The sequence below is a fragment of the Pomacea canaliculata genome, linkage group LG2, assembly GCF_003073045.1.
Source record: "Pomacea canaliculata isolate SZHN2017 linkage group LG2, ASM307304v1, whole genome shotgun sequence".
Lineage (NCBI taxonomy): Eukaryota > Metazoa > Mollusca > Gastropoda > Architaenioglossa > Ampullariidae > Pomacea > Pomacea canaliculata.
Genome location: NC_037591.1, coordinates 27,441,601 through 27,462,388, shown reverse-complemented (window position 1 = coordinate 27,462,388; position 20,788 = coordinate 27,441,601). Strand labels below are relative to the sequence as shown.

The window sequence follows — 20,788 nt, the reverse complement described above, 5'->3', positions numbered from 1 at the left end:
TCCTTTATGATGAGCTAAGACTATCACATTTAGTGCACCTTTTTTTTTTTTTTTTTTTGAAAGTGTTTTAAGAAAAATCTGTCCCCAGGCGTCTCTATGAAATATGTGAAATGTTTCAGTGCATGTACTTTCATTGCTGAATTGTTGAATTTTTCTGGGACACAGCACATCGTGAATTTTGTTTTTACAGTATAAAGAAAAAAAACCAGCCACATGGTTTTTAATCGCAGAAGAAAACAAAACCTGAGTGAAGCAGAAAAAAGAGGAGATGCAGACACTTGAAAAAACAGTAGCTGGCTCGCCCCTATGCAATCGCAGAATTAAAGGAAAGAAATAAGCGCCAGACGTTCATGGCGTGCTCTTCCATTTATTTACCTCGCGCACTTTAGTGATCGCATGATCAATGAGTGTGGCGAGTACACTAGGGTTAGATGGTGAGAAGAGTCGTACTATTGTTTATAGCCGAACTTGTGAAATGCACCAAATGATAATGAGATCCCCATCACGAGTAAAAATTAATGACACTCCTACACACTTCCGTAGGAACCGGTGAAGGGCGGTCTGCTGGCGCAGCCAGTTGTGACAAGAACGGGGACAAGGGTGAGCTGTGACCTTTTCCCCGACACACCTGATCTCCACCTGGACGTACGTGGCACCTGTTTACCATGTCGGACTTGCTTGTGGTGGTGCAATCTGCGTTGTTGGCGTAAAGCAGGCCATTCACACCAGCGGTTATCGCTTTTTACGCAGATTTTTGTTATTAATATTATTTTAGTCGACAAGACGTTTCATCAATCGCTAGTAGACTTGACCTTTTTGTTTTCGCGACAGCTGCTTTAGTCCAGACAGCCATGTAGGCCCCGCTTATGGCAACCCCCGTGACGTCACAATGGTGTTGCCCGTATTCTTCAGTCTGGAGGAAAACAAAGGAGTGAACATTGTTCTGCAAGTGTTTGCGATCGATGCACAGAATGTTATACTGCGAGGCAGCCGCCTGTGTAAGCCGTGTATGTGATTTTCTAAACACTAATGCAACCCAGCCCAAACAAATAACATGACATACAAGCAGTTACAGGATGCGAGCTATTAAACAAAAGTAAAATGCAGACATCACCTGTAGAGATGACAAAGACATTTACTTCATGTTTGCAGTTAAGCTCAATGAACCTTCTCAAGAGACAGATGTATGGGGGGACACTGGCGGTTATTACATCTGTGCATACATCTGAACAAGTAGTAGGTCCAATGGCGCAGCTTGTCATCAAGATATAAGGCATAGAAGGTCTCATTTCCCGGTACCCCTTTCTTCCACTCCTTCCAAGGGTCGCTCGATTCTTCTGTAGATGACACCCGCATCTTCATCGTCATGTGACTGCATATTGAGCACCCACAACTAAGCTTTGCCTTCATTTTGGTTTCCTTGCAGCTGTTCCCCTGTACATGAGTGTTGAGTGTGTGGTCCTCAGAAGGGCAGCAAGATAAGCAGTTGACAAGAGTTTAACCATGTCCTTAACTTCCACTTTAGTTCTTTTGCAGTGTGCAGCTGGTGTGTTCAGAATATAAAGGGTAGTGAGGGTTAATTATGAGGTGCTTATCACAAAACTCAGCATTACATCTTTCACGGAGACATTAAGGCTTTTACAGAGTATTTCTATCAGGAAATCAGCCTATGAAGGAAACAGGGAAAGAGAAACATTGCGCGTATGTGCGTGTGCTTTCAAATTTATGTTGAAATTAGTGGGTTTTCAATGGGATTTTCTGATTATTTTCCAATTTTTCCAAACTAACTGATTTTAGTTGTTGTTGTTTTGGGTTTTTTATTTTTTTTTTATCTTAGACTTGTCCCTTGAATTTAACTTTCATTGCAGAAATTTACTTCACATGCAAAAATGATCAAAACTGTGAAATTATTGTTGACCTTGCATATTACATAGTCAACAAGTTTTACGTGTAAACATTTGTGATTACAAAACTTTACAAATTAATCTTTTTACCCTTTCTAAATCAATCTTTATTTATATTCTTTTTTCTATATTTTTAAAAAGGCAACGTAAAAATATTGCTGTAGAAGAAACAATAGGAGACAGACGGACGGGCTGAACGAAAAGGAAGAAGAAGTGATGATGGGTAGGGTACTCCAGTCGATCAATATAGAAAGTATATTAAGTACCCCCCGACAAGTACACCTGTGTAATGCAACTGCCGACAGCTGTGGCTCTGTGGGCATTTCTATTATAAATAAACAGACGGCGCACATAACTGTTTACAGCGGTTCATTATCCACTTGATCTCTGCAAGGAAGAGCCATTGCCTGGTGCTGCGCCTTGTCCACAGTCTTCAGCCGGTGCATGGGTGAGTATCAGTTAAAGTGTCTCGCCAACTGAATTCAGATGAACCCATTTTGTAAGGTTCTTTCATGTTTGGGTTCTAGAAAAGCTAGAATCAATCATAAAATAAGTTTATGTACAATATGCTTTTTTATATTATTAAATATTTTATTTTACGTTTAAATTTATTAATAAGATATCAGTGATTTATGGACGAGTAAGATCAAATAGAATGGAAATGTTACCGGGCCGTGGTAAAATATTTTCAATTTTAAGTTCGGCATACATCGATAAACTGTTTAGCTAATTTCTCTTGATAGGAGTTTATGACGATCATGCTATTAAGGTTTTATATTTTCACTAAACTATACTTCGAGTATCTGAAAGAAGCATTTTATTGTTCTTTCTTTCGTTGTTTGTTTGTTTGTTTCGTTGTTTGTTTGTTTGTTTATTTCGTTGTTTGTTTGTTTCTTTCGTTGTTTGTTTCTTTCTTTCGTTGTTTGTTTGTTTGTTTCTTTCATTCATTGTTTGTTTGTTTATTTCGTTGTTTGTTTGTTTGTTTTCTTTTTTTCTTTCAAAGACCTCACTTCTAAGATCGCCCCAGTCGAAATCTTGTGTCTGTGGTCCAGGGCAAAGTTGCACAATGAGCGGCGAACTCTCTCCGAGGTGTTGACACCTTTCTCACCTGTAGAGCGAGGAACTGCCCGTCAGGCTGCACACAGGGTCATTCATTAATCTGGATGACTAGCCTTTTAATGATGCGCATCAAGCTGACCTTTGACACAGAGCATTAGAACTCTTCACTGGTCTTAATCACCGTACTGCAACTGTTTGGTGTATACTGTATGCACTTTCTGGTAAGCTTTCCCTCCATGTCTGTCTGTTTGTCTGTCTGTCCCCATTAAAAATGACGATTCACGTACAGACATGACACTGACAATGAAATCAATACGTGTACATAAGTTATTGTGAGATGCTCACGGTCGATTTCATACAGAAGAAGTGTATGAAAGAAAGACTAAATCACAATCTTTCCGAAATCAATCATCTCTAGCGCAGATGTTAGATGACGCATTTGACGATGACGAAGTTAACAAGGACAAAGAGGAGAGTGATGGTTGAGGAATGGCCTGAAGCAGTTTAGTTTGTTTGCCATAACCTTCCTTCTTCCCCTTATCTCCTGACATTGCACACAGCTTTAATGCGAATTTGAACTCTACACCCTTCTCGCCCACCAACACGAAGTGAGAGAGCTGCACCGTCTGCACACGAGAAGCCTATTCAGCTTCACATCTGTTTGTGTGTGCGTGCGAAAACTCGACCTATCGATGACTGATGGCAGTGTCGGCATGATCTTATGGTGCGCCGAGTGCGTGCGTTAAGGTCATCTGCTGCACAGTTATCACACAGTGTGTCCTTCAATGATTTCTTCCCCGTAAACATTTCTGATGACATCCCCCCTTCAAGTGTTTAATAGTCCGCTACAGAAAAACTCGGCTAGGTTGTTTGTTTATCTAAGTAATCTTGACCTAGCGAAGCCCAAACGTGACCAAGATGCTTTTCAGGTTTTATAGTCCAGGTGATTTATACACATCCTACTGTTGTCCGGCAATGCTGATATTTTAACTCTGTTAGTAATATTCGTGGTCTTCTTGTGAAAAGTTGCTTCAACTGTAAAAAAAATGGCGTCACTTTGTTTGAAATCTGTTTCCGCGGGTTATTTGTTTTCAAGAAAGAAAAGTAATTGCTGATGTGAGCAGTCCATTAATCCTAATGCTGCTCCCATGATCGCTAGTCTTATTCCCATGCTCGAATTTTCTTGAATGCAGAGTCCACATTTCGCATCCATAATGGAGGATCGGTAATACAAGGGATTTCTACATACGGTACTCTTGAAGCAAACCTGATGTTATTATGTCTGCGCCAGACCCTGTCCAGACTATTCATTGGCGGTTTTGTAAAGTTTGTCAGTTTGAACAAAGAAATCCAGTTCGATCTCACCAAACAGAAAGGAATGAATATGAGCAGACTTAACAGAAGGGAGTGTGTCGTGGAGTTGTGTGCCGATGATGAAATGACTGTAATTAACCGGGTGGTAGAGAAATTTAGGTATTTTTTTTTTTTTTTTTTGCATCTAGTAACATTCGACCCAGACTACGTGACTAAATGTGAAGTTCCGAATGTTGAGTGGAGCTTTGAATATCAAACTTGTTCCGCTCGGCTTCCCCACAACACCCACAACCACAACAACCTCCACAACCTGATCCTGTCGAGCATCGGACCATCCGGCGCAGATGTCACAGCCGCGATGCGAAGAACAACAGCAGCAGAGCGGGGGAGAATTAGCGGAGGATTTGGCTTTGTAACAGCTTACCAAACATCATCCATCGCTTTGTCTTTTTGTTTTGTGAAACCCAAACTTGCTGAGCCAAACAGTAGGCGGACAGGCGAACGACAGCAAAGCAGGCGTGTAGCGTGGCACTTAAACCAAACAAAACGTTTGCTAAGCTCTTTTATTTATTTATTTTGAACCTTTCCTTTTATAGAAGTCTAGGACAGATGCACTAGCGCCCCTAGCAATGGTGCGTTTGGTCAGAGAACAACAGTAAACTCCTAACAGTCGAGTCGTCTGGTAAGGTTAACGAATAGCAAATAAAATAAAATGACACCACGTGCCACAACATTGTTGTAGTGTCCACTATTTTCTTATGACTTTTAATCAACTTTGACCATTTCACGATCACTGCAGGATTAGCCTCGATTTGAAAGCGGATGTCTTTGGTTGACGTAGGTCACCAGACCAGCAGGAGGCGTGTTGAAGTTCGGGTGGACTTCGATTTGACCAAGAGCATGGGTCTGCCATGGACTGATAGGATTTACTGACATCTGATGCTTACACAGTTTGCAAGAAATGGCAGTGTGTGTGTGTGTGTGTGTGTGTGTGTGTGTGTGTGTGTGTGTGTGTGTGTGTGTGTGTTTTCCCCGTGCTAATTTAATTTTCTGACTCCAGTAGACCCACCTGTCGCACAAGGTACGTCACAGACAGTAAAACCATATAGCTGGCTCACGCATGCGCAGTGGAGTCAGGCTGACAAGTCTCTCGTCTGTGTGAAGTGTGCACAGATCACTTTCGCTACCTCTGTGGTGATGTATGGGAGAAACTAAGTATTCACACTCTTTATTTGGTGATGCTATTTTTCAATTTTTATTTCTTGCTTTCATAAGATCTTCCTGGAAATTTTGGCTGCACAGAAGTAGGGAGTGGGAATTTTTGGAAGAAAATACATTTAAACAAATAAAGTTGCTCGCGTTTATATTTTACCTGTTTGCTTTGCTTTGTCGTTAGTCAGCTAGTAAAGGTTACACGCGTTTCAATATTGACAATGTACAAAATGTTATATAAGTAAAGTAAGTCTTTTCAAAAGGATCTGATTCTGCTCACACACTTGCACTATCATTATTATGGGACAATCGCTTTGTTCTTAACTTTAAAAAAAGATTTGAGACTGTTAGCTTTGTTGAACAAAAGAGAAACTGAGGTAAAATGGGAAGAAACACATTCAAATCAGAATCTGGCCGATGAATTAAATCGTATCCAGAATTAAAATTATATTAAACTATGTATCACAAAATGTTTACACCAGTCTGTAAAAGAAATTGCGTTCAGTCTATTAAGTGGGTTTTACTTGTTAAAAGAAGACTGTTGCCTCTTAAATTTTCCCTTTAAAACGTGTATTGGACAAACACTCATAGAGTACTGTTACTACTTGACAAAGTTCCCATAGATGATGAACATGAATGGCCATTGGTGGAGACAGAGAGAGTGACAGAAAAACTGGACTACAGATGTAGGGGATTGAGTTCTGAAATATCCGTTTGTAAGCACCTTGCTTGTGTGTATGCCTGTCTGTACGTATGTAGTTGTGTTCCAGAACCAATAGGATTTATTTAAACAGGACAAGGCGAAAGATTCAAGTCATTGCTGAACTTGGTGCTATCTGAAGATACTATTACAATTTCAGTGATCTTGAAATATCAAAAAGAAATGATTTTCATGACAGAAAATCTCAACAAAGTCCTCAATGGCTCAAGACAATTATGGAACGACAAAACTGTCATCTAACCCAGGGCTCAAAGAACAAAACGGACTTCATGAAAAAGAAAAAGGTAAGTTTAATCTTACTCATTATTAATCTCGGTCAGTTTCCAAAATTCTTCAGAACTTTCGAATACCTTCTGGTCTATTACTCATTCAAACAATAACAATTACACATGCATTTCTTGATTTTTTCGGTCGAGCAAAACAAAGCCAGCAAAGTGCATTAATCATTTGTTAATAAACTGAATCTCTTTAGGTGTGTTTACACCTGTTTGCAAAGCTTTCATATCTTATAAGTACAGCAGTGAAAGTTAATACTACTACTTTCATCTACGACGACTAATTTTGGAGCAGCGATGCTTTCGCCAACTGTCATCTAAAATAAGAAATACCAACCATTATTAGCTTTCTATTTTCTTGCACAAAGCAATAAAATATACCACCAATGTTTCTCATTCGCGTGTTGATGCTACCACAACAGACGACCTGCTCCATCAAGATCAGCACAACATTTCCAAGAAGACTGCGGGCAGACTGCGAGTGGGTGCCGTTGTCATCTCATGGCTCTCAGTTGTCTTCTCTTTCTCCACCGGAGTTGCCGGCCTAGGTACTGGTTTCCTCTATCGAGATGGAGGTTAAGAGGTTAAAGTCTGATGCTGCATTGTTGTGAAATTATAACTTGTAAACAAGTAATGTTAAAGGAAATTTTATCCATCCACTTTTTCATCTATTCTTTCAGCATATCTACTAGTATACTGTATACTTGGTTACATTGTTATTTTGTTGTCTCAAGCTAACCCGATGTGGAAAAGGAATGTGACCTTATTTTATATTATCAGTGTTGTTTGGTCTTCATAATACTGTGTGTGTGTGCGTGAGTGTTTTCCACTTGACTGGTTTTGGGATTTCTTTCAGTTCTTGGCAGCATCGACAAGAGCGAAGCTCTTTTCGGATATGGGGTAAGTAGTTTTCACTCCGCTGCTCCTATTTCGTGACTTCTCCCTCCTTCTTTTTGTTCGTTAAGCAGTATTCTTTCCTCTTTTATAATCTCAGTCTCTCATTTTTAGTTATGAAATTGATAATTTAGGTGAAGACCCAGAAAACTGGCATCTTGAAGCCAAGAGTCAAAGAACTTGACAAGACGACACTAGTTAATGTCAGATAATAAACAAGAAACAACAACAGCCTACAGCACGACACTGACAGTCGAGATGACATATTTTCTGTGACCCTCTTGCCAGTTGTTGTTGTTGTTGTGATGAAGCAAGAGGCTGGTGTCTGTTGGTGCAGCTGGACGCCACGCTGGACGGCCTGTCGTCTGTAGCAGTCCTGTGGAGATTCTATGGTGACGTCAATGACATCTACTCGCAGACGAAGGAGAGAAGGTCAGTATTTGCAGACGACCGAAAACATTGCAACGCACTTTATTAGAGCGAACTTTGAACTCTGAACCTTTAACCAATGGTCTATGATTAGAGTATTACATCACGGGTAGCCTAACAAACTTCAAAGCAAAAATGGTGTTGAGTTCAACTAAATACGAGTGTACATAGAAACCCATTTACTACCTAAAATATGTACAAATAGTATATTTTTGGTATCGGACAGACAGAAGGATGGATAGAGTGACAAACGGAATAAATGTCTGAAACTTTTTGTATAGTAAATAATGAAGTGTATACATAAGTAGTGTACATCTTACCACAGCTGCTGTTTGGATGTCTGTAGGGCCTGCATCGTGATAGGCTCCTTGTTCATTCTGTCGGGAGTGCTGCTCACAGGCAAGTCCATTCACGGCATCGTCGCTGAAGTACATGAGACAAAAGTGAGTTTGTCGAGACTTTTTCTTCCGTGATTAATTTTCTTAAAATATTCTAGAAACATTTTCTTTTCTTTGTGTGTGTCTGACTATGTGTGGCGAGGGTGAGTTGAGGTAGGGATGGTGTAAAGGTGTGCGCGTGGTTTCTACCTAACTAGACTGTACTTGACCCCATCCACTTGACCCTTGAGAACGACGACTTCACTGTGACCCTGTCTGACCCCGAGCTTGCATAACGAGTGTCTGTAAATCATTTGTGTGTGAGTGGGTGTGTGTTGCAGACGTGAGTGTGTCTGTTATATGCCAGTGTGGGTGGATGGTTGTTGAGGATTTATTCTGTGTATGAGTTAAGTCAAGCGTTAAGAGCAAATGTTTGGAAAACACTGCATAAATCCGTGTTATTAATAATGATAATATTATGATTGTTATCCGCCAAAGAGGGGAGGTTCGCTTATGCAGACAATTAACACCTGTCGTCAGGAGTAAGGATAAACTATTAGCGAGCAAAACTTTAGGCAAAAAAATTGAAAAACGAATCTTAAAGGGAAAAGTCAAATAGTAAATTGAGTTTCATTAATAGATACAGGTAGTCCTCGGGTTACGACGGTCTCGAGTTACGTCGTTTCGTGGTTACGACGCTCATTCCGACTTATGAGGTAAGTAATCAAAGAAAAGGAGGGCCATCACCATGGGGGTGAAAGTGGATATCTGAGGCAATCTGATAAGGGGGAAACAGCAACAGAAATTAGCAGGTCATTAGGACTTAGTCGTTCGACTGTCGCTACGATTATCAAGGATAAAGATCGCATCCTTGAACACGTGACAGGATCTGCTCCTATGACAGCGACAGTGATAACAAAGCGTACTGTACTGTACTGTACTGTACAATATTTTACTGTACTTCTGCTTATTGATAATTATGTAGGGTACTGTATTAGGCTAAGTGTTTGCAGTACTGTACTGTTATTATGGTACAGTACTGTATGAACGTATGATCCGACTTACGTCGAAATTCGGTTTACGACGCCGCGTTAAGAACGGATCCCCGTCGTAAGTCGAGGACTACCTGTACTGAGGTTCGGAATCCTGTCTCATCAAAGTTTCGGGTTGTAAAACGATCGTTTACTTACATCTGTGTCTAAAATACAGCATCGAATGGACTCATGAAGGTTGCCATGTCTGTGGACTCTAGCGCAAATGAAAACAGACCAACTGTTATCCTTGTCGTAGAATAATAAAAGTGTCGGACGATGCTTTGATGGTGCAAGAAGTTTTGCCGACTGATCAGTGGAACCTTAAATTATAGTTTGTAATGTGCCAGTCGCACTGAATGCTTGCAGTTATGGAAAGGTATTACATAAGAGACAAACTTCTTTTGGTTGCATCCTACCTTTGAAAAAGCACGTATTTGTGTTCAATGACACGTACATATTTTACATTTAAACCAGACCTCACGCATGCCAAAGTAAGTTCGTGTACTTGGATAGCACTCCTTTTTTCACTTATTCCGACAACTTTCCCACGATGCTTGCCATATGGAAGCATGCAGTAGATGTCTTAGAATCTTGTCACTGTTTGTAACATTATCCTCCGGTTCTGCCAGTATTCTCCAATTCGTTCAACTTTTTAACACTGTGTTCTTTGTATCACTGCAAAACCTCCAAACCTAGATGCTATCGTGTTTACGACCTCTACAACTAACTGTCTGTGACACTGTAGAGACACACCTTGACACACCATGGTGGCCCACGTGACCTCAACCCGTGTTTTAAATGCGATTAAATGATCGTTTTGAAACTATGAATCTGGATCAGATTGGATTCACAGCATCGACATTTTTCTTTTCAACCTAATTTGCTATTTAACTCGCCTTTCCCTTTAAACACAATCTACTCTGGATTATTAACCTCTCCAGCTGACACGATATGACCCGCCCTTGACCCTGCACATACCGTGTGCCCTGCGCATCTCACCCACTGCAGATGTTGCTACTGATGCCTAATACATCTATTTGAGTGACAACGACAGCTTTTAAAACACACGAAACACTTGCGATTGGCCGTGAAGAATAATTCCAGTCACATCCACAATTACTAACTCCTCAACGTGAATACCTGTCATATTGGTTACACTCGATCACACACCTGTCACTGTGAATACTGTGTGTGCCAGGTATACAGGCCAACTGTCATCACGTAGTCAAGAAGACATCAGCCGAGAAAAGAATGCAAACAATTAACAGTTAAATTATTTTTATCAGTTTAATTTACAATTATTTCAAAATTCCTAAGATCAGTTTGCAAAAACGACAGGTATCACATTTGTTAAAACAAAAAAACAAAAAACAAAAAACCGAGAGACATATGTCGGTCAGTGAGTACGTGTACACCTTTAGATTAATTTTAGAAGGGCAGAGAACCATTACTGAAATTTTTCTTTGTACAATTAGATAAAGAGAAATAGTGAAGTAATATCAAAATTTGTATGATCTTTAAAGACCAACCTGAATGGTTTGCGTTTTTTGCAGGTGTGGGTTGTGGAGGATGAGCTGTGCATGTTGCAGCTACTGATAACTGAAATAACACAAACCGCTCAGGTTGGTCTTTAAGAGAAAGAGAAAGTAGGAAGGACAAGAAGATACTTTAAAGCAGCCAGAAAAGTTTCAATGTATTCATTGTCGTCCTCTATCTTTATGTTGCATTGATGTATCTTAGATTGTAATGCCATCGTTCTTAGGATGTATGATATATATATATATTAATTTCTCAGGTTTGTATGGTATTTATTAATTTCCCAGGCTTTAGTGATGTATCTAAACTTCGCCTTGATTACTGGTGTTGTCTCCCTGTGCCTGGCTGTCGTCAAAGTCTACCTGGGGTGTCAGCTGGGAAGCAAGGCTCTGGCAACGGACAGTGAGTATACAAGAAACAAAGCTCTCTTCTTTGCTTCATTTTTCCTTCTATCGTATTTTCTTGTTTCATCAGACTTTGTTGAGAGCTGCAAACGTTTGTGAGTGAATTTTTTTAACTAAATTTATTTTTTTCTTCTTCAAAATCTTGTTGTTATAATTATTATTCCTCTTTTTCCTTTGTTTCCTTTTCTTGTTTCTTCTTGTCATCATCTTATTTTCGTTCTTTTTCCTTCAGTTTTTGTAGTCTTCTTCTTTTGCCATTTTTCGCAATTTCCTCCTTTTTTCATTTGTTTTCTTCTTTTCTTTTTCTCTCCTTCTCTGCCTTTTTTTCTGTATTTTGCTAGTATGTGGATGATGTATTTGTACTCAGGGGTGAGTATTACAACTCTCCAGGTATCATTACTTTCGTGGGGGCCGCCATGAGCTTTGCCGGAGTGGCAGGCCTGGAGATGTACGTCCAGAACACTTCTCTCTGGTTCATGGATTCTGTCTTTGGCATCACCTGCGGTCTCTTTCTCTGTGGCTTTGGAATCAAGTGAGTTGTTGTATTATGTTACCTGCATAAGTAGCTACACCAAATGGCGTTTATCCATCTAAACTCAGGCTAGTCAAAATTAGAAGAAATAAAAGAAAGAAAAGTGGGGCGAGGAACTATATTAACATTTTAAGTAAGTTATTATTTACTGACAACTTAGGGTGTTTGAATTAGACAAATCAACAAGTTTATCATAGTTATTTTCCGACACTTTCCAAGATGGGGGAGGGGAATAAAGTAATGTGCACTTTTAGAATAGCCTCTTCTTTATTTAGTTAAAAATCTTCAGTCTTAAATCATCTTAAGAATACTGTTGTAAAATGTGAACAGTGTTCTTGTCCTTGTTAGGTCTTTTAGAATTTTCATTGAAATTTGTTTTATCATGCAAAGTATTGGTTTGATCCATTTGTCACAAACTTACATTGCCTTTTAAAAAGATTCATTTGATTCTGATGTAGGAAAGAGTTAAATGTTTATTGTTGTCCTCCAAAAGAAAAATCGTTCATGGTGTTTGTTGTAAGCTCATTTTATTAGTCCTAAAACAGATTAAACTGATAATCAGACCTACAGAGACAGCCGGACCCGTTAATGCTAGTTTGAGTCCTTTGTCGTTTTTCAGGCTGTTAATAGAGATAGTGTGGCTGAGGAAGATGAACGACGAACACATTGAAATAAAGTGAGGTTGGAGAAAATAAGTTCCAGAACCGAGACATGGATTGCTTGACCATCCCTGCTGATCTCTTTCTTTCTAAAGAGACAACAGAGGGACCAGCAGATGTGTATGTCTTGGAGGTTTATTCATCTCCAGCTTTTTGCCAGTACGTGTCACGGAGAAAAAGAAAGACCTCAATGGGAATGAGCACACAAATAATATATTTTTGCCTGCACAGTTTTTATTCTTCCCCCCTGACTGTTCCCAGGTCAGTCTGTCCCAGCATGTCACATTCTTGTACCTGTTGTCTGTTGTCACAGTACTTACATAAACAAGCGGCGAGAAGGTTGACACCTTGACACATTGACAGACATGGTACTCGTAGTTGTCAGGAAGGAAGAAGGATTGAAAGAGTTTATTTTAGTGACGGTGTTATTTTGTGTACTTATTTATGAATGAAACTTATCAGTTGTTGATAATGCTGATAGGGGGCGCAGCATGTCACGGTGACTCGCGCCCTGACAGTTCGGGCAAATAATTTATTTAATTTGTGCAATTTGGGGGTAAGGTTTGACAATAGCCACCACCACCACCAGCACCACCACCACCACCACCACCACCACCACCACCACCACCACCACCACCACCACCATATTCAACTTACGTGAGATTGATTCCTGTGTGATAATGTATTTATATGTACATAACGTTAGATATTACCTTCCAACTGTTTGATTACATTTCTATCTTAAGTGCCCTCCCGACACACGTTCCGTCTTGCAATTTCAAAGAACCAGGTGCACCCAGTGATATGAGAAAGGAAGTGATTTTGTTTGTCCCTCAAACGAAATTTATGTGCAACCCACATAGCACGATTGTAGCAACATACTGAGACAGCAAAGGATTTGAATGTATTCATACAGATGGTTACACTGAGTGTATATCAGGAAATATTTTTTCTCATGGTTCATAATTGTAATAGATGTTCCTTACAGCCAATATTCTTGTATTATTGAAGTAAATTTCAGAATTTATTTTATTCGACAAATTGCAACATTGAGAGATTTTGTTTATACATCATGCCTCTAAAGCAGCTGAACATCTCCAGGCTCAGTATCAGATGTCTAATTTGTTCATCATCCTCATCAACCTGTTCATCAAAATGAACTTTTTTTCGCTGCCATTAAATCACATAAGATTATATGCGTATGTACATTAACAAATATTGCTCACATGTATGTTAATGTTATGTTAATGTTAATTGAATTAATTCATTAAATAGTATTACAAAAAGGTCAATGCCACCCATGAGTTTTTTTTTTTAGGTTCAACAATTAAATCCTTCGTTTTTTTATGCGTATGGCTTCCACGCTTTCAATTTTTTTAGAGGGTTGGTGACCAGAACCAGTCTACCTCGACACATAACCGTCAATAATAAACACTCTTAACTAATTCTTTTTGGCCTTGTCTATTCAATAACGCTTTGACGATAACTTAATCCTGTAGTAAAAAGATTGATGACGAATTGTCTTTCTTCATCCAGCCATCGAGCCATCCAGCCATGTACCTACCTACCTATCCCCACTCCCACACACACACACACTCACGCACTCGTCATTTCGTAGCCAATCTCTTCAACAAAATGAAGAATAAGTTGATGTCAATATTTACATTTTCCTGATGTTCTAGAAAAACATTTGTTTTTGACTGCGATTGAGAACGATTCTATCATGAAATGTCTTTTGCTGGATTTTAATTATACTAGCGATGCACAAAATAAAACAATTAACAGAGCTAATACACAGCTTTTCGAAAATGTTTGTGATGCTGAGCTGGCTGTAGGGTAGACAGGGCCGTTGCAGAAGTCCCCCTGACACAGGCTGAGACACACCTGTCCCTTGAGGTGAGCGTCGAACCAACACCGAGTTCGGTTGTCTATGGAAGAATACTCCTTCTGAATGTTCTTGACATCGAAGGAGAACTGTTTTCCGTCGGAACAGTCACGACTGAAGCTTGAGGAGCCATTCTTTGCTGTATTGGGAGGAGCAGTTAAAGTTAATTCATGGCTGCAGCTTCCAGGTGATGATATACAGGCGATAATGGAGATGTATAAAGGTATAAGAACAACAACAAGTATTATTTTTTGAGCCTATTCGTGTCTTACAGAGCAGTTCATGGAAGATAAAAGACTCACTAGAGTGATTAATCTACTGAGTAATCAAAGCCAACCCACCCACCTGACCGACTCAAACCCTCCATCCCTCACTTCAATCATCAACATGTTAGACACCCAGATCATTCCCTACCCTCACCCTCTCAACTCAAAAAATGAAAAGTTGGAGCAAAGCGATCTCATACCTCCCAAAAAGATCTCCTGGATCATGCAGTATTCGAACCATACTCCACAATTCACAATCCCGTTCCCACGGATGCCGTGCTCGTTCCGCGCGATTCGACTGCGAGCTGTGGCCTGGCTGCTCAGGAGGAACGACCCCACGGCGCATGCGCTGTCATTCGAGGTCGCGTCCTTGCACTGGTAACACCATGACCCCGCAAGGTCAGATGAGTCCTTCGAGTTGTAAACACTTTGTCGTTTATCCAGGTGGTGAGAGGAGTCTTCTTCTTCTCCTTTTGCTGAAACCATTTTTTTTTACTACCTTTGATGGATGTATGGAACGAGTCTGTGAGTGACATCGTGCCTGTGAGCGAATCAGTGAGTGAGTCAGTGAGTCAGCGTATGAGTCAGTAAGTCAGTGAGTCAGTGTATGAGTCGGTGAGTCAGTGTATGAGTCGGTGAGTCAGTGTATTAGCAAGTCAGTGAAAGATATATGAACAGTTTGAGGTCTTCTGTGTTAGTAATTTATTTTCAGACGTTGATCAATCAGATAGTCACATTTCTTTCAAACATTCTATCGGTCTCTATCCATTTAACAGACCTACCGACCTACCAATTCCCACACCTTTAACATCAACCCTCGACTTGAAACTTCTGTATTCATACCAACACCTGTCCGTGCGTACAAACATGGACCCGAAAGAAAAATACTATATTCCGTTCCCTTCATCAAAGGCGCTTGGAAGCAGAACCTCAAAAGAAAGGTTACCTGAGAAGTAGGTGGCCAGATGCAGGTAGACGACCACAAGCACCACACACCTTGACCTCATCGTCCACCACGTCCTCGTCCACACACACCAATACCCCCGATCAGACACAGTCGTCAGACCTCGCGGCGAGCGGGTGTGGATGGCCGCGCCAAGCTTACGACGCAGCGGGGCGGGCGTCTGTCTGGCAGGACCGCAGGTGTACAGGTGATTAGCAACACCTTGATTTATCGGTGCCCTGAAAGGGCCACCATCAGCATGGGAACACGGGGCGATTTAAATGTGACACAATGTTAGCTTGACATGCTAGGGTACAATTAAAGTTACCAAAGGTTCATATCCAGCGTGTTTGAGTACAAAGTGAAGCCATGATTGTGACCTGCTTTTATCAATCTTTATGAGAAACATTACACAGAATCAGTCTCTTGATTTTCTTGGAGTTGTAAGTTGTTGGTTCACAATACGCGTGCTTGAGTAATATATCACAAAGAGAAATTAGAACACGTATGTGTGTTTGTAGGCTTGTGGGGGTTAATACGTGTTAAAAATAGCATAAAATGAGTTTTCTGGGGTGAGAATATTTTTTTTGTGCCCGCTGCATGTGTGTATGTGTGTGTGTGTCAGTCGTAAAAAAATGGGTGTCAGGGCAGTAGTCATTAATGAGAAAATTAATGCCGATAAGATGGTGAGAGCAAACACTGGCCACACACTCACAATGCTCCATGGCCTCCTGCGGTCTCATTAATCCAAGGCGGGTCTGTAGCCACTGGTTATCTTCAGTTCAATTCTATCGTTTGAGCAGCTGAGACTTAACTAAAGACTTTCTTAAGAAGTCACACGTCACATAGATTATTCACTTCCTGATGAATGATATAATCACAATAGCGTACGTCACCCAGGTGGTACACAGTGGAAGTGTTCGTTAGCTGTGACGTACCGGAATATCCAAACTCTTTAAGTGATTAGTTTATGTCTTGTGAGTCGAACTCCTGATGAATATCTGATAGTTTTATGCTTTGCACAAAGCTAGAAAATGTTTTTCATCAAACATTGAGACGTATTTCAGTGTAGGAGGACAATTGGTAAATGACCAAGAAGACTGTTCGTTCATTTAATGTCACGATCCATTGACGCATGCTCAGCGGACAGCTCAACAGAAATTTAGTGTACCAAGCGCTAAAGCTAATATAGCGTATGCTAAATGTCTGTACATGCCGATGTTTGAAATCTTGGTCTCATCCACCCCCTGTCAACCGTTGTGTGACGTTACTGTGGAAGTGACGCTCAAGCTGGAATTGGAACAGTGCACCGCTTATCTTTTAATTTCTTGATGAGAAACGTCGACAAAGGGTCGTATACACATCGAGAGTGTCCTGACTTGTTATTTGAACAGTCTTATCTCCAATGAAGAAAATCATTAAATCTTCCTTGATAAGCAATGGTGGGGTAAGGGGAGGGAATATAAGGAGAGGGGGTTGGTGCTAATGCACATGGACGCACAAACACACACTCACACACAAAACACTTTCCGTCAACCCCTCCCTCCCCCGCGACACACACACACACATACTGTCCCCTCTGTCAACAGTTTTTCCAACTCGATCCTTTCTCTGTTTTTCTTTTTTTTCCCCCTCTCTCTCTCTCTCACCATGCTTCCTTATTCACCAGTCAGGCTTCTTGAAGGTAAAAAAAAAAAAAAAAAAAAAAAAAGAATTGAAGTATAGGTGGCAAGTATAATTTATTTGATAGGGTCAAATTGAAAATCAGAGTAGTCGCATATCTAGCACGTTCTTATCTAAGAACTAACAGGCCTGAATGTTTCTGCTTACACATGACTTTTGACAATCAATGAAAAATACAAACTTCTCAGTTACACACCATTTTGGGATTCACTATAACAAATTTGTTCGACGTGAAATAAAATAAACGACTCATGAGTAATCCTACTTTTAGTCATAGATAGAAAGTAACGGCGTCACTTCAGCTAAGTTGATATAAATGACAATATGTTTATATGGTATATTACAATTTTCTAAAGTTTATTCCAAAATACGCCGATTACAAAAACAATCGTTTGCGCGCGCACACACACACATATATATATATACTTAAACATCCACATCAAAGCACTATATTTAAATATATAACACGTATTATATTAGAAAAAGTGCACACTACATGTATGTTTATATATTTAAATCTCACCACTTATACATTCACATCAGAAGCACTATATCTACACATATACTACGTATTAAGGATACCACATGTATGTTTATGTATATGAATATCTCTCTCTCTCTCACTCTAACACACACACACCCTTTTTCGATTACTACTCCTTTTGTCCATCATCTCTGAAGGTTCTGGAAAACCTGAAAACTTTTGCTATGCAAGATCGGCAAGTCTTTTGTGATATTCGTGAAAGAGCTTTCAACCATTGCAGGGTTCCTCTCTCCCGTCAATAAATAAAGTGTTGTTCATGTCCAAGATCCGGGTGTACCCTTGTTTCTAAACATGATATATCCATGTTGTATCCATCTAAACCCTCTATGTGACTTCAGTACTTTTGTTAAAGATCCCATTATAATTGTCCTTGGCTGCTTGTCTTCAAAGCGCATACTTCGCGAGGACAACAAGAGAAGACATGTGGGAGACCAGTGTGTACCCAAGGTGGTGCCGGCGTTGTTTGGTCCGTTACAGAAGTGTCCGCTACAGAGGGTGATGCACACTTGACCCATGAACTGCAGTATGAAGGCACAGTGGGTGATGTTGTCAGGCTGGGGGTCATCTAGTCTGCTGCCGTTGATGGCAACAGAAAATCTTTCGCCGTCAGAACAGTCTCTGTAAAAGAGCTTGACATATCTAGAGAAGAAAAAGAAAGATGGTCAATATTTGTTCTGTAAGTTTGCCTTTAGGTCCTTGTGCCAGTTCTTCAGTTTTGCATCAGTGAGTGATATTTCAGATATTTAAAGGTTTTAAATGTATGTTAATAAAATAAATGATAATTCTTAATGTTTTCATGACAAAACAAAATGTTATTTCATATTGTCCCAACTCTTTTTGCATCGGTAAGCAACCTCTATTTTGGGTAGTTGTAGCAGCGGTGGTGGTAGTGGTGGATGCGTGCGAGTGGAGGATACTGAGCTGCTCGCTGTCAGTAGTGTAGTAGAGGAGAGGATACACATAAAGGGATGTAAAGTCTGCCGGCAGCAAAAACTTACTATCAACGACGATTTCCTCGATGGTGCAGTAGGGCAGGGAGGGGGGACAGAAGCCGACGTTGCTGACAGTTTTAGGGTCCGTGCTGTTGTCCCCATATCTATTATGCTCTCCACTTCCAGTCTGGAGTCGTGCAAAGAGCCGGGATTGGACATACAGTCGTTGGAGAACGGAGTCGTGTGACACACGTAGCACCATTGTCTACCTTGTGCTTGGGCGACTGCTGTGGTACAGACACACGGACCACTCAACATTATGATTGCATGTGCACTCTCTTTCTCACACACACACACACACAAATAAAATGTTCAAATGTTCATTCTCACCCCAACACACACACACATACACACACACTCGCTCACATACATGCTCTCACTCACACTCACACATATTGTCACTCATACACACAAATATTTTCACTCACCCACACATATACTCATACACTCTATCTCAGACAAACCCTCTCACTCACATGTACAAAACACACTCACACACATATTATATATTCGGTAAAAGGTTGTGCAGGCTGGTCTTGCCATACAAATCTCAAACTTTTTTTTTTATAAAACAGGGTTAATGTCAGGCCGCAGCTCTTGCTTCCGAAGACTTTTAACAATGTAGACATAATGCGAAACTAAGGCAATGGTTTCCAGTTCATCCCTGTGACCCACTAACATCTCAGTAGTCAGATGTCGCCCACTGCCCCTCCATTGTCCTTTGATTGTTCACAAAGCTAATGGAAGCCTTCAGAGCTGGTGGTGTGACTCTCACCATGTCCAGCACTCAACAAACATCACCCGCTCCTTTCTTCAGACTGTCATGTCCCGCGAAGGTCTATCTTGTGAGTAAAAATAAAACTTAGCCTTGTTTACATATACTGTTAAAATAAGTTAAAATCCCCGTTAAAATAAGACCACAAATTGAAATGTTTGTAGTGTGCTATTCAGTACACCTTTCGTTTATCTTTCGTTTTTTTTCGTCATAGAACACCTTTATACTTCCTGCTTCACATGGACGTGATTGTTGCTGGTCAAACAGTCGACAAAAACATTTTTACAAACATGAATGGAAACAAGCGCTGGCACGCACATAATTATTCTTAATCTTCAGTTTATTTTATTTTATTTTCTTTCCTTTTGTTTCCTTTTCTTGTTTTATTGGATTTACAAGACATTGTGGAGCAGTTTGCTAGTGTACACAGTCACTCCATCCCTAAAGTTCGCGATAACAGCTTTTATCTGTTGCTACCTCACCCACTGAGTCTGTCCCTACAGATGACATGATTGCTCTACAACACAGGTGAGCACGAAGCACGCTGGGAATGAGAAAACAGATAAACATGTTTTGAGATCCTCAATATATTTATGCATCAGTCTTTAACAGTCTCAGAACTTGCAGATGGAACAGTCGACGATTTCGCAACATTGAAACTACATGGAGAACAACAAGCATTTCTTCTGTCGTAAATTGTTGTTTTGTTTATCAATAAATGTCATTAATATCACTTATTGCCAACACTGACATCATGTTTGCCATCACAAAACAAGCCTTTCTCTGGAAGTTTTTCATGTTTTCGTTTCTGTCTATCTGTCCGCTACAGTCCATTGTCTTGCCACTCATTATGAAATACGCAGGTGCTTGACGATTAACAAAAACCAGAAAAGATTACTTACCGATGTCAGAGAAGAGGAAAATAAGAGACAGGAGGACACCAGCGGCAGCCATCTTGCAAGCAGGACTTCGGAGAAAAAAATCCTCAATCATCTCCGCCGTCTGATGAGGGATGCTGACGTCGGGTTTCAACGGAATGACAGATGGCGACAGATTTCCTCCAGCATTCTGAGTGGTCGTCAGCTTTTTTTTTTCTCTCTCTCTCTCGTACAGGTAACTCACCCAACCTTATTGTATCAACTCTGAAACACAGTTCTGTACAAGGAACCGATGAAATGACGAATAGTTTTTACAGTTATCTCCTTTCAGCTCCTGATAACGGAGCCACGTCACGTGATTTGTGGGTGCGCACTGAGATAAAAGTCCAGACAGACTTTTTACTGTGGCAAGCGTTGTGTGGTTACAGCTAATTGTGGTGTAGGTTGTAGCGGCAAAGCAATGTTGGCTTAG

The 20,788-nt window shown here is 40.4% G+C and overlaps 2 protein-coding genes and 1 long non-coding RNA gene across 7 annotated transcripts; 1 reads left to right on the top strand and 2 right to left on the bottom strand.

Annotated features, from left to right (window-relative positions):
* Positions 1 to 2,099: 2,099 nt before the first annotated feature.
* Positions 2,100 to 13,719, top strand: LOC112558018 (transmembrane protein 163-like). 5 transcript variants are annotated; one of them, XM_025228200.1, is made up of 11 exons: positions 2,100 to 2,352; positions 2,957 to 3,184; positions 6,389 to 6,494; positions 6,908 to 7,033; positions 7,342 to 7,385; positions 7,717 to 7,811; positions 8,155 to 8,251; positions 10,773 to 10,841; positions 11,043 to 11,157; positions 11,550 to 11,691; positions 12,311 to 13,719. In XM_025228200.1, the coding sequence occupies exons 2-11, from the start codon at positions 3,173 to 3,175 to the stop codon at positions 12,369 to 12,371; spliced, it is 867 nt and encodes a 288-aa protein (XP_025083985.1). In that variant the 5' UTR covers positions 2,100 to 2,352; positions 2,957 to 3,172; the 3' UTR covers positions 12,372 to 13,719. The 5 variants fall into 5 exon arrangements, with proteins under 5 accessions (XP_025083985.1, XP_025083984.1, XP_025083988.1 ...); XM_025228199.1 differs by having other exon boundaries at positions 2,908 to 3,184; XM_025228201.1 differs by lacking the exons at positions 2,100 to 2,352; positions 2,957 to 3,184 and adding exons at positions 5,350 to 5,442; positions 6,189 to 6,193 and having other exon boundaries at positions 6,387 to 6,494.
* Positions 13,720 to 13,997: 278 nt separating this feature from the next.
* LOC112558020 lies at positions 13,998 to 15,707 on the bottom strand. The gene is made up of 3 exons (XM_025228204.1): positions 15,448 to 15,707; positions 14,702 to 14,977; positions 13,998 to 14,374 (listed from the first exon to the last, which is right to left on the bottom strand). Exons 1-3 carry the CDS (start codon positions 15,506 to 15,508, stop codon positions 14,100 to 14,102), a joined length of 612 nt encoding a protein of 203 aa, XP_025083989.1. The 5' UTR covers positions 15,509 to 15,707; the 3' UTR covers positions 13,998 to 14,099.
* Positions 15,708 to 17,164: 1,457 nt separating this feature from the next.
* Positions 17,165 to 20,602, bottom strand: LOC112557969. The gene is made up of 3 exons (XR_003098036.1): positions 20,341 to 20,602; positions 18,670 to 18,890; positions 17,165 to 18,310 (listed from the first exon to the last, which is right to left on the bottom strand). It is a non-coding gene; the product is annotated as an uncharacterized LOC112557969 (long non-coding RNA).
* Positions 20,603 to 20,788: the final 186 nt, after the last annotated feature.

Bases quoted from the DNA above. Each gene is read 5' to 3' on its own strand.
- LOC112558018 (XM_025228200.1), top strand. The intron at 8,252-10,772 runs GTGAGTTTGTCG...CGTTTTTTGCAG, and splicing joins CTGAAGTACATGAGACAAAA to GTGTGGGTTGTGGAGGATGA. The intron at 11,692-12,310 runs GTGAGTTGTTGT...GTCGTTTTTCAG, and splicing joins CTCTGTGGCTTTGGAATCAA to GCTGTTAATAGAGATAGTGT.
- LOC112558020 (XM_025228204.1), bottom strand. From the start codon at position 15,508: ATGAGGTCAAGGTGTGTGGTGCTTGTGGTCGTCTACCTGCATCTGGCC. The intron at 14,978-15,447 runs GTAACCTTTCTT...AAATGGTTTCAG, and splicing joins TCTGGCCACCTACTTCTCAG to CAAAAGGAGAAGAAGAAGAC. The intron at 14,375-14,701 runs GTATGAGATCGC...CTCCCAATACAG, and splicing joins CCAGGAGATCTTTTTGGGAG to CAAAGAATGGCTCCTCAAGC.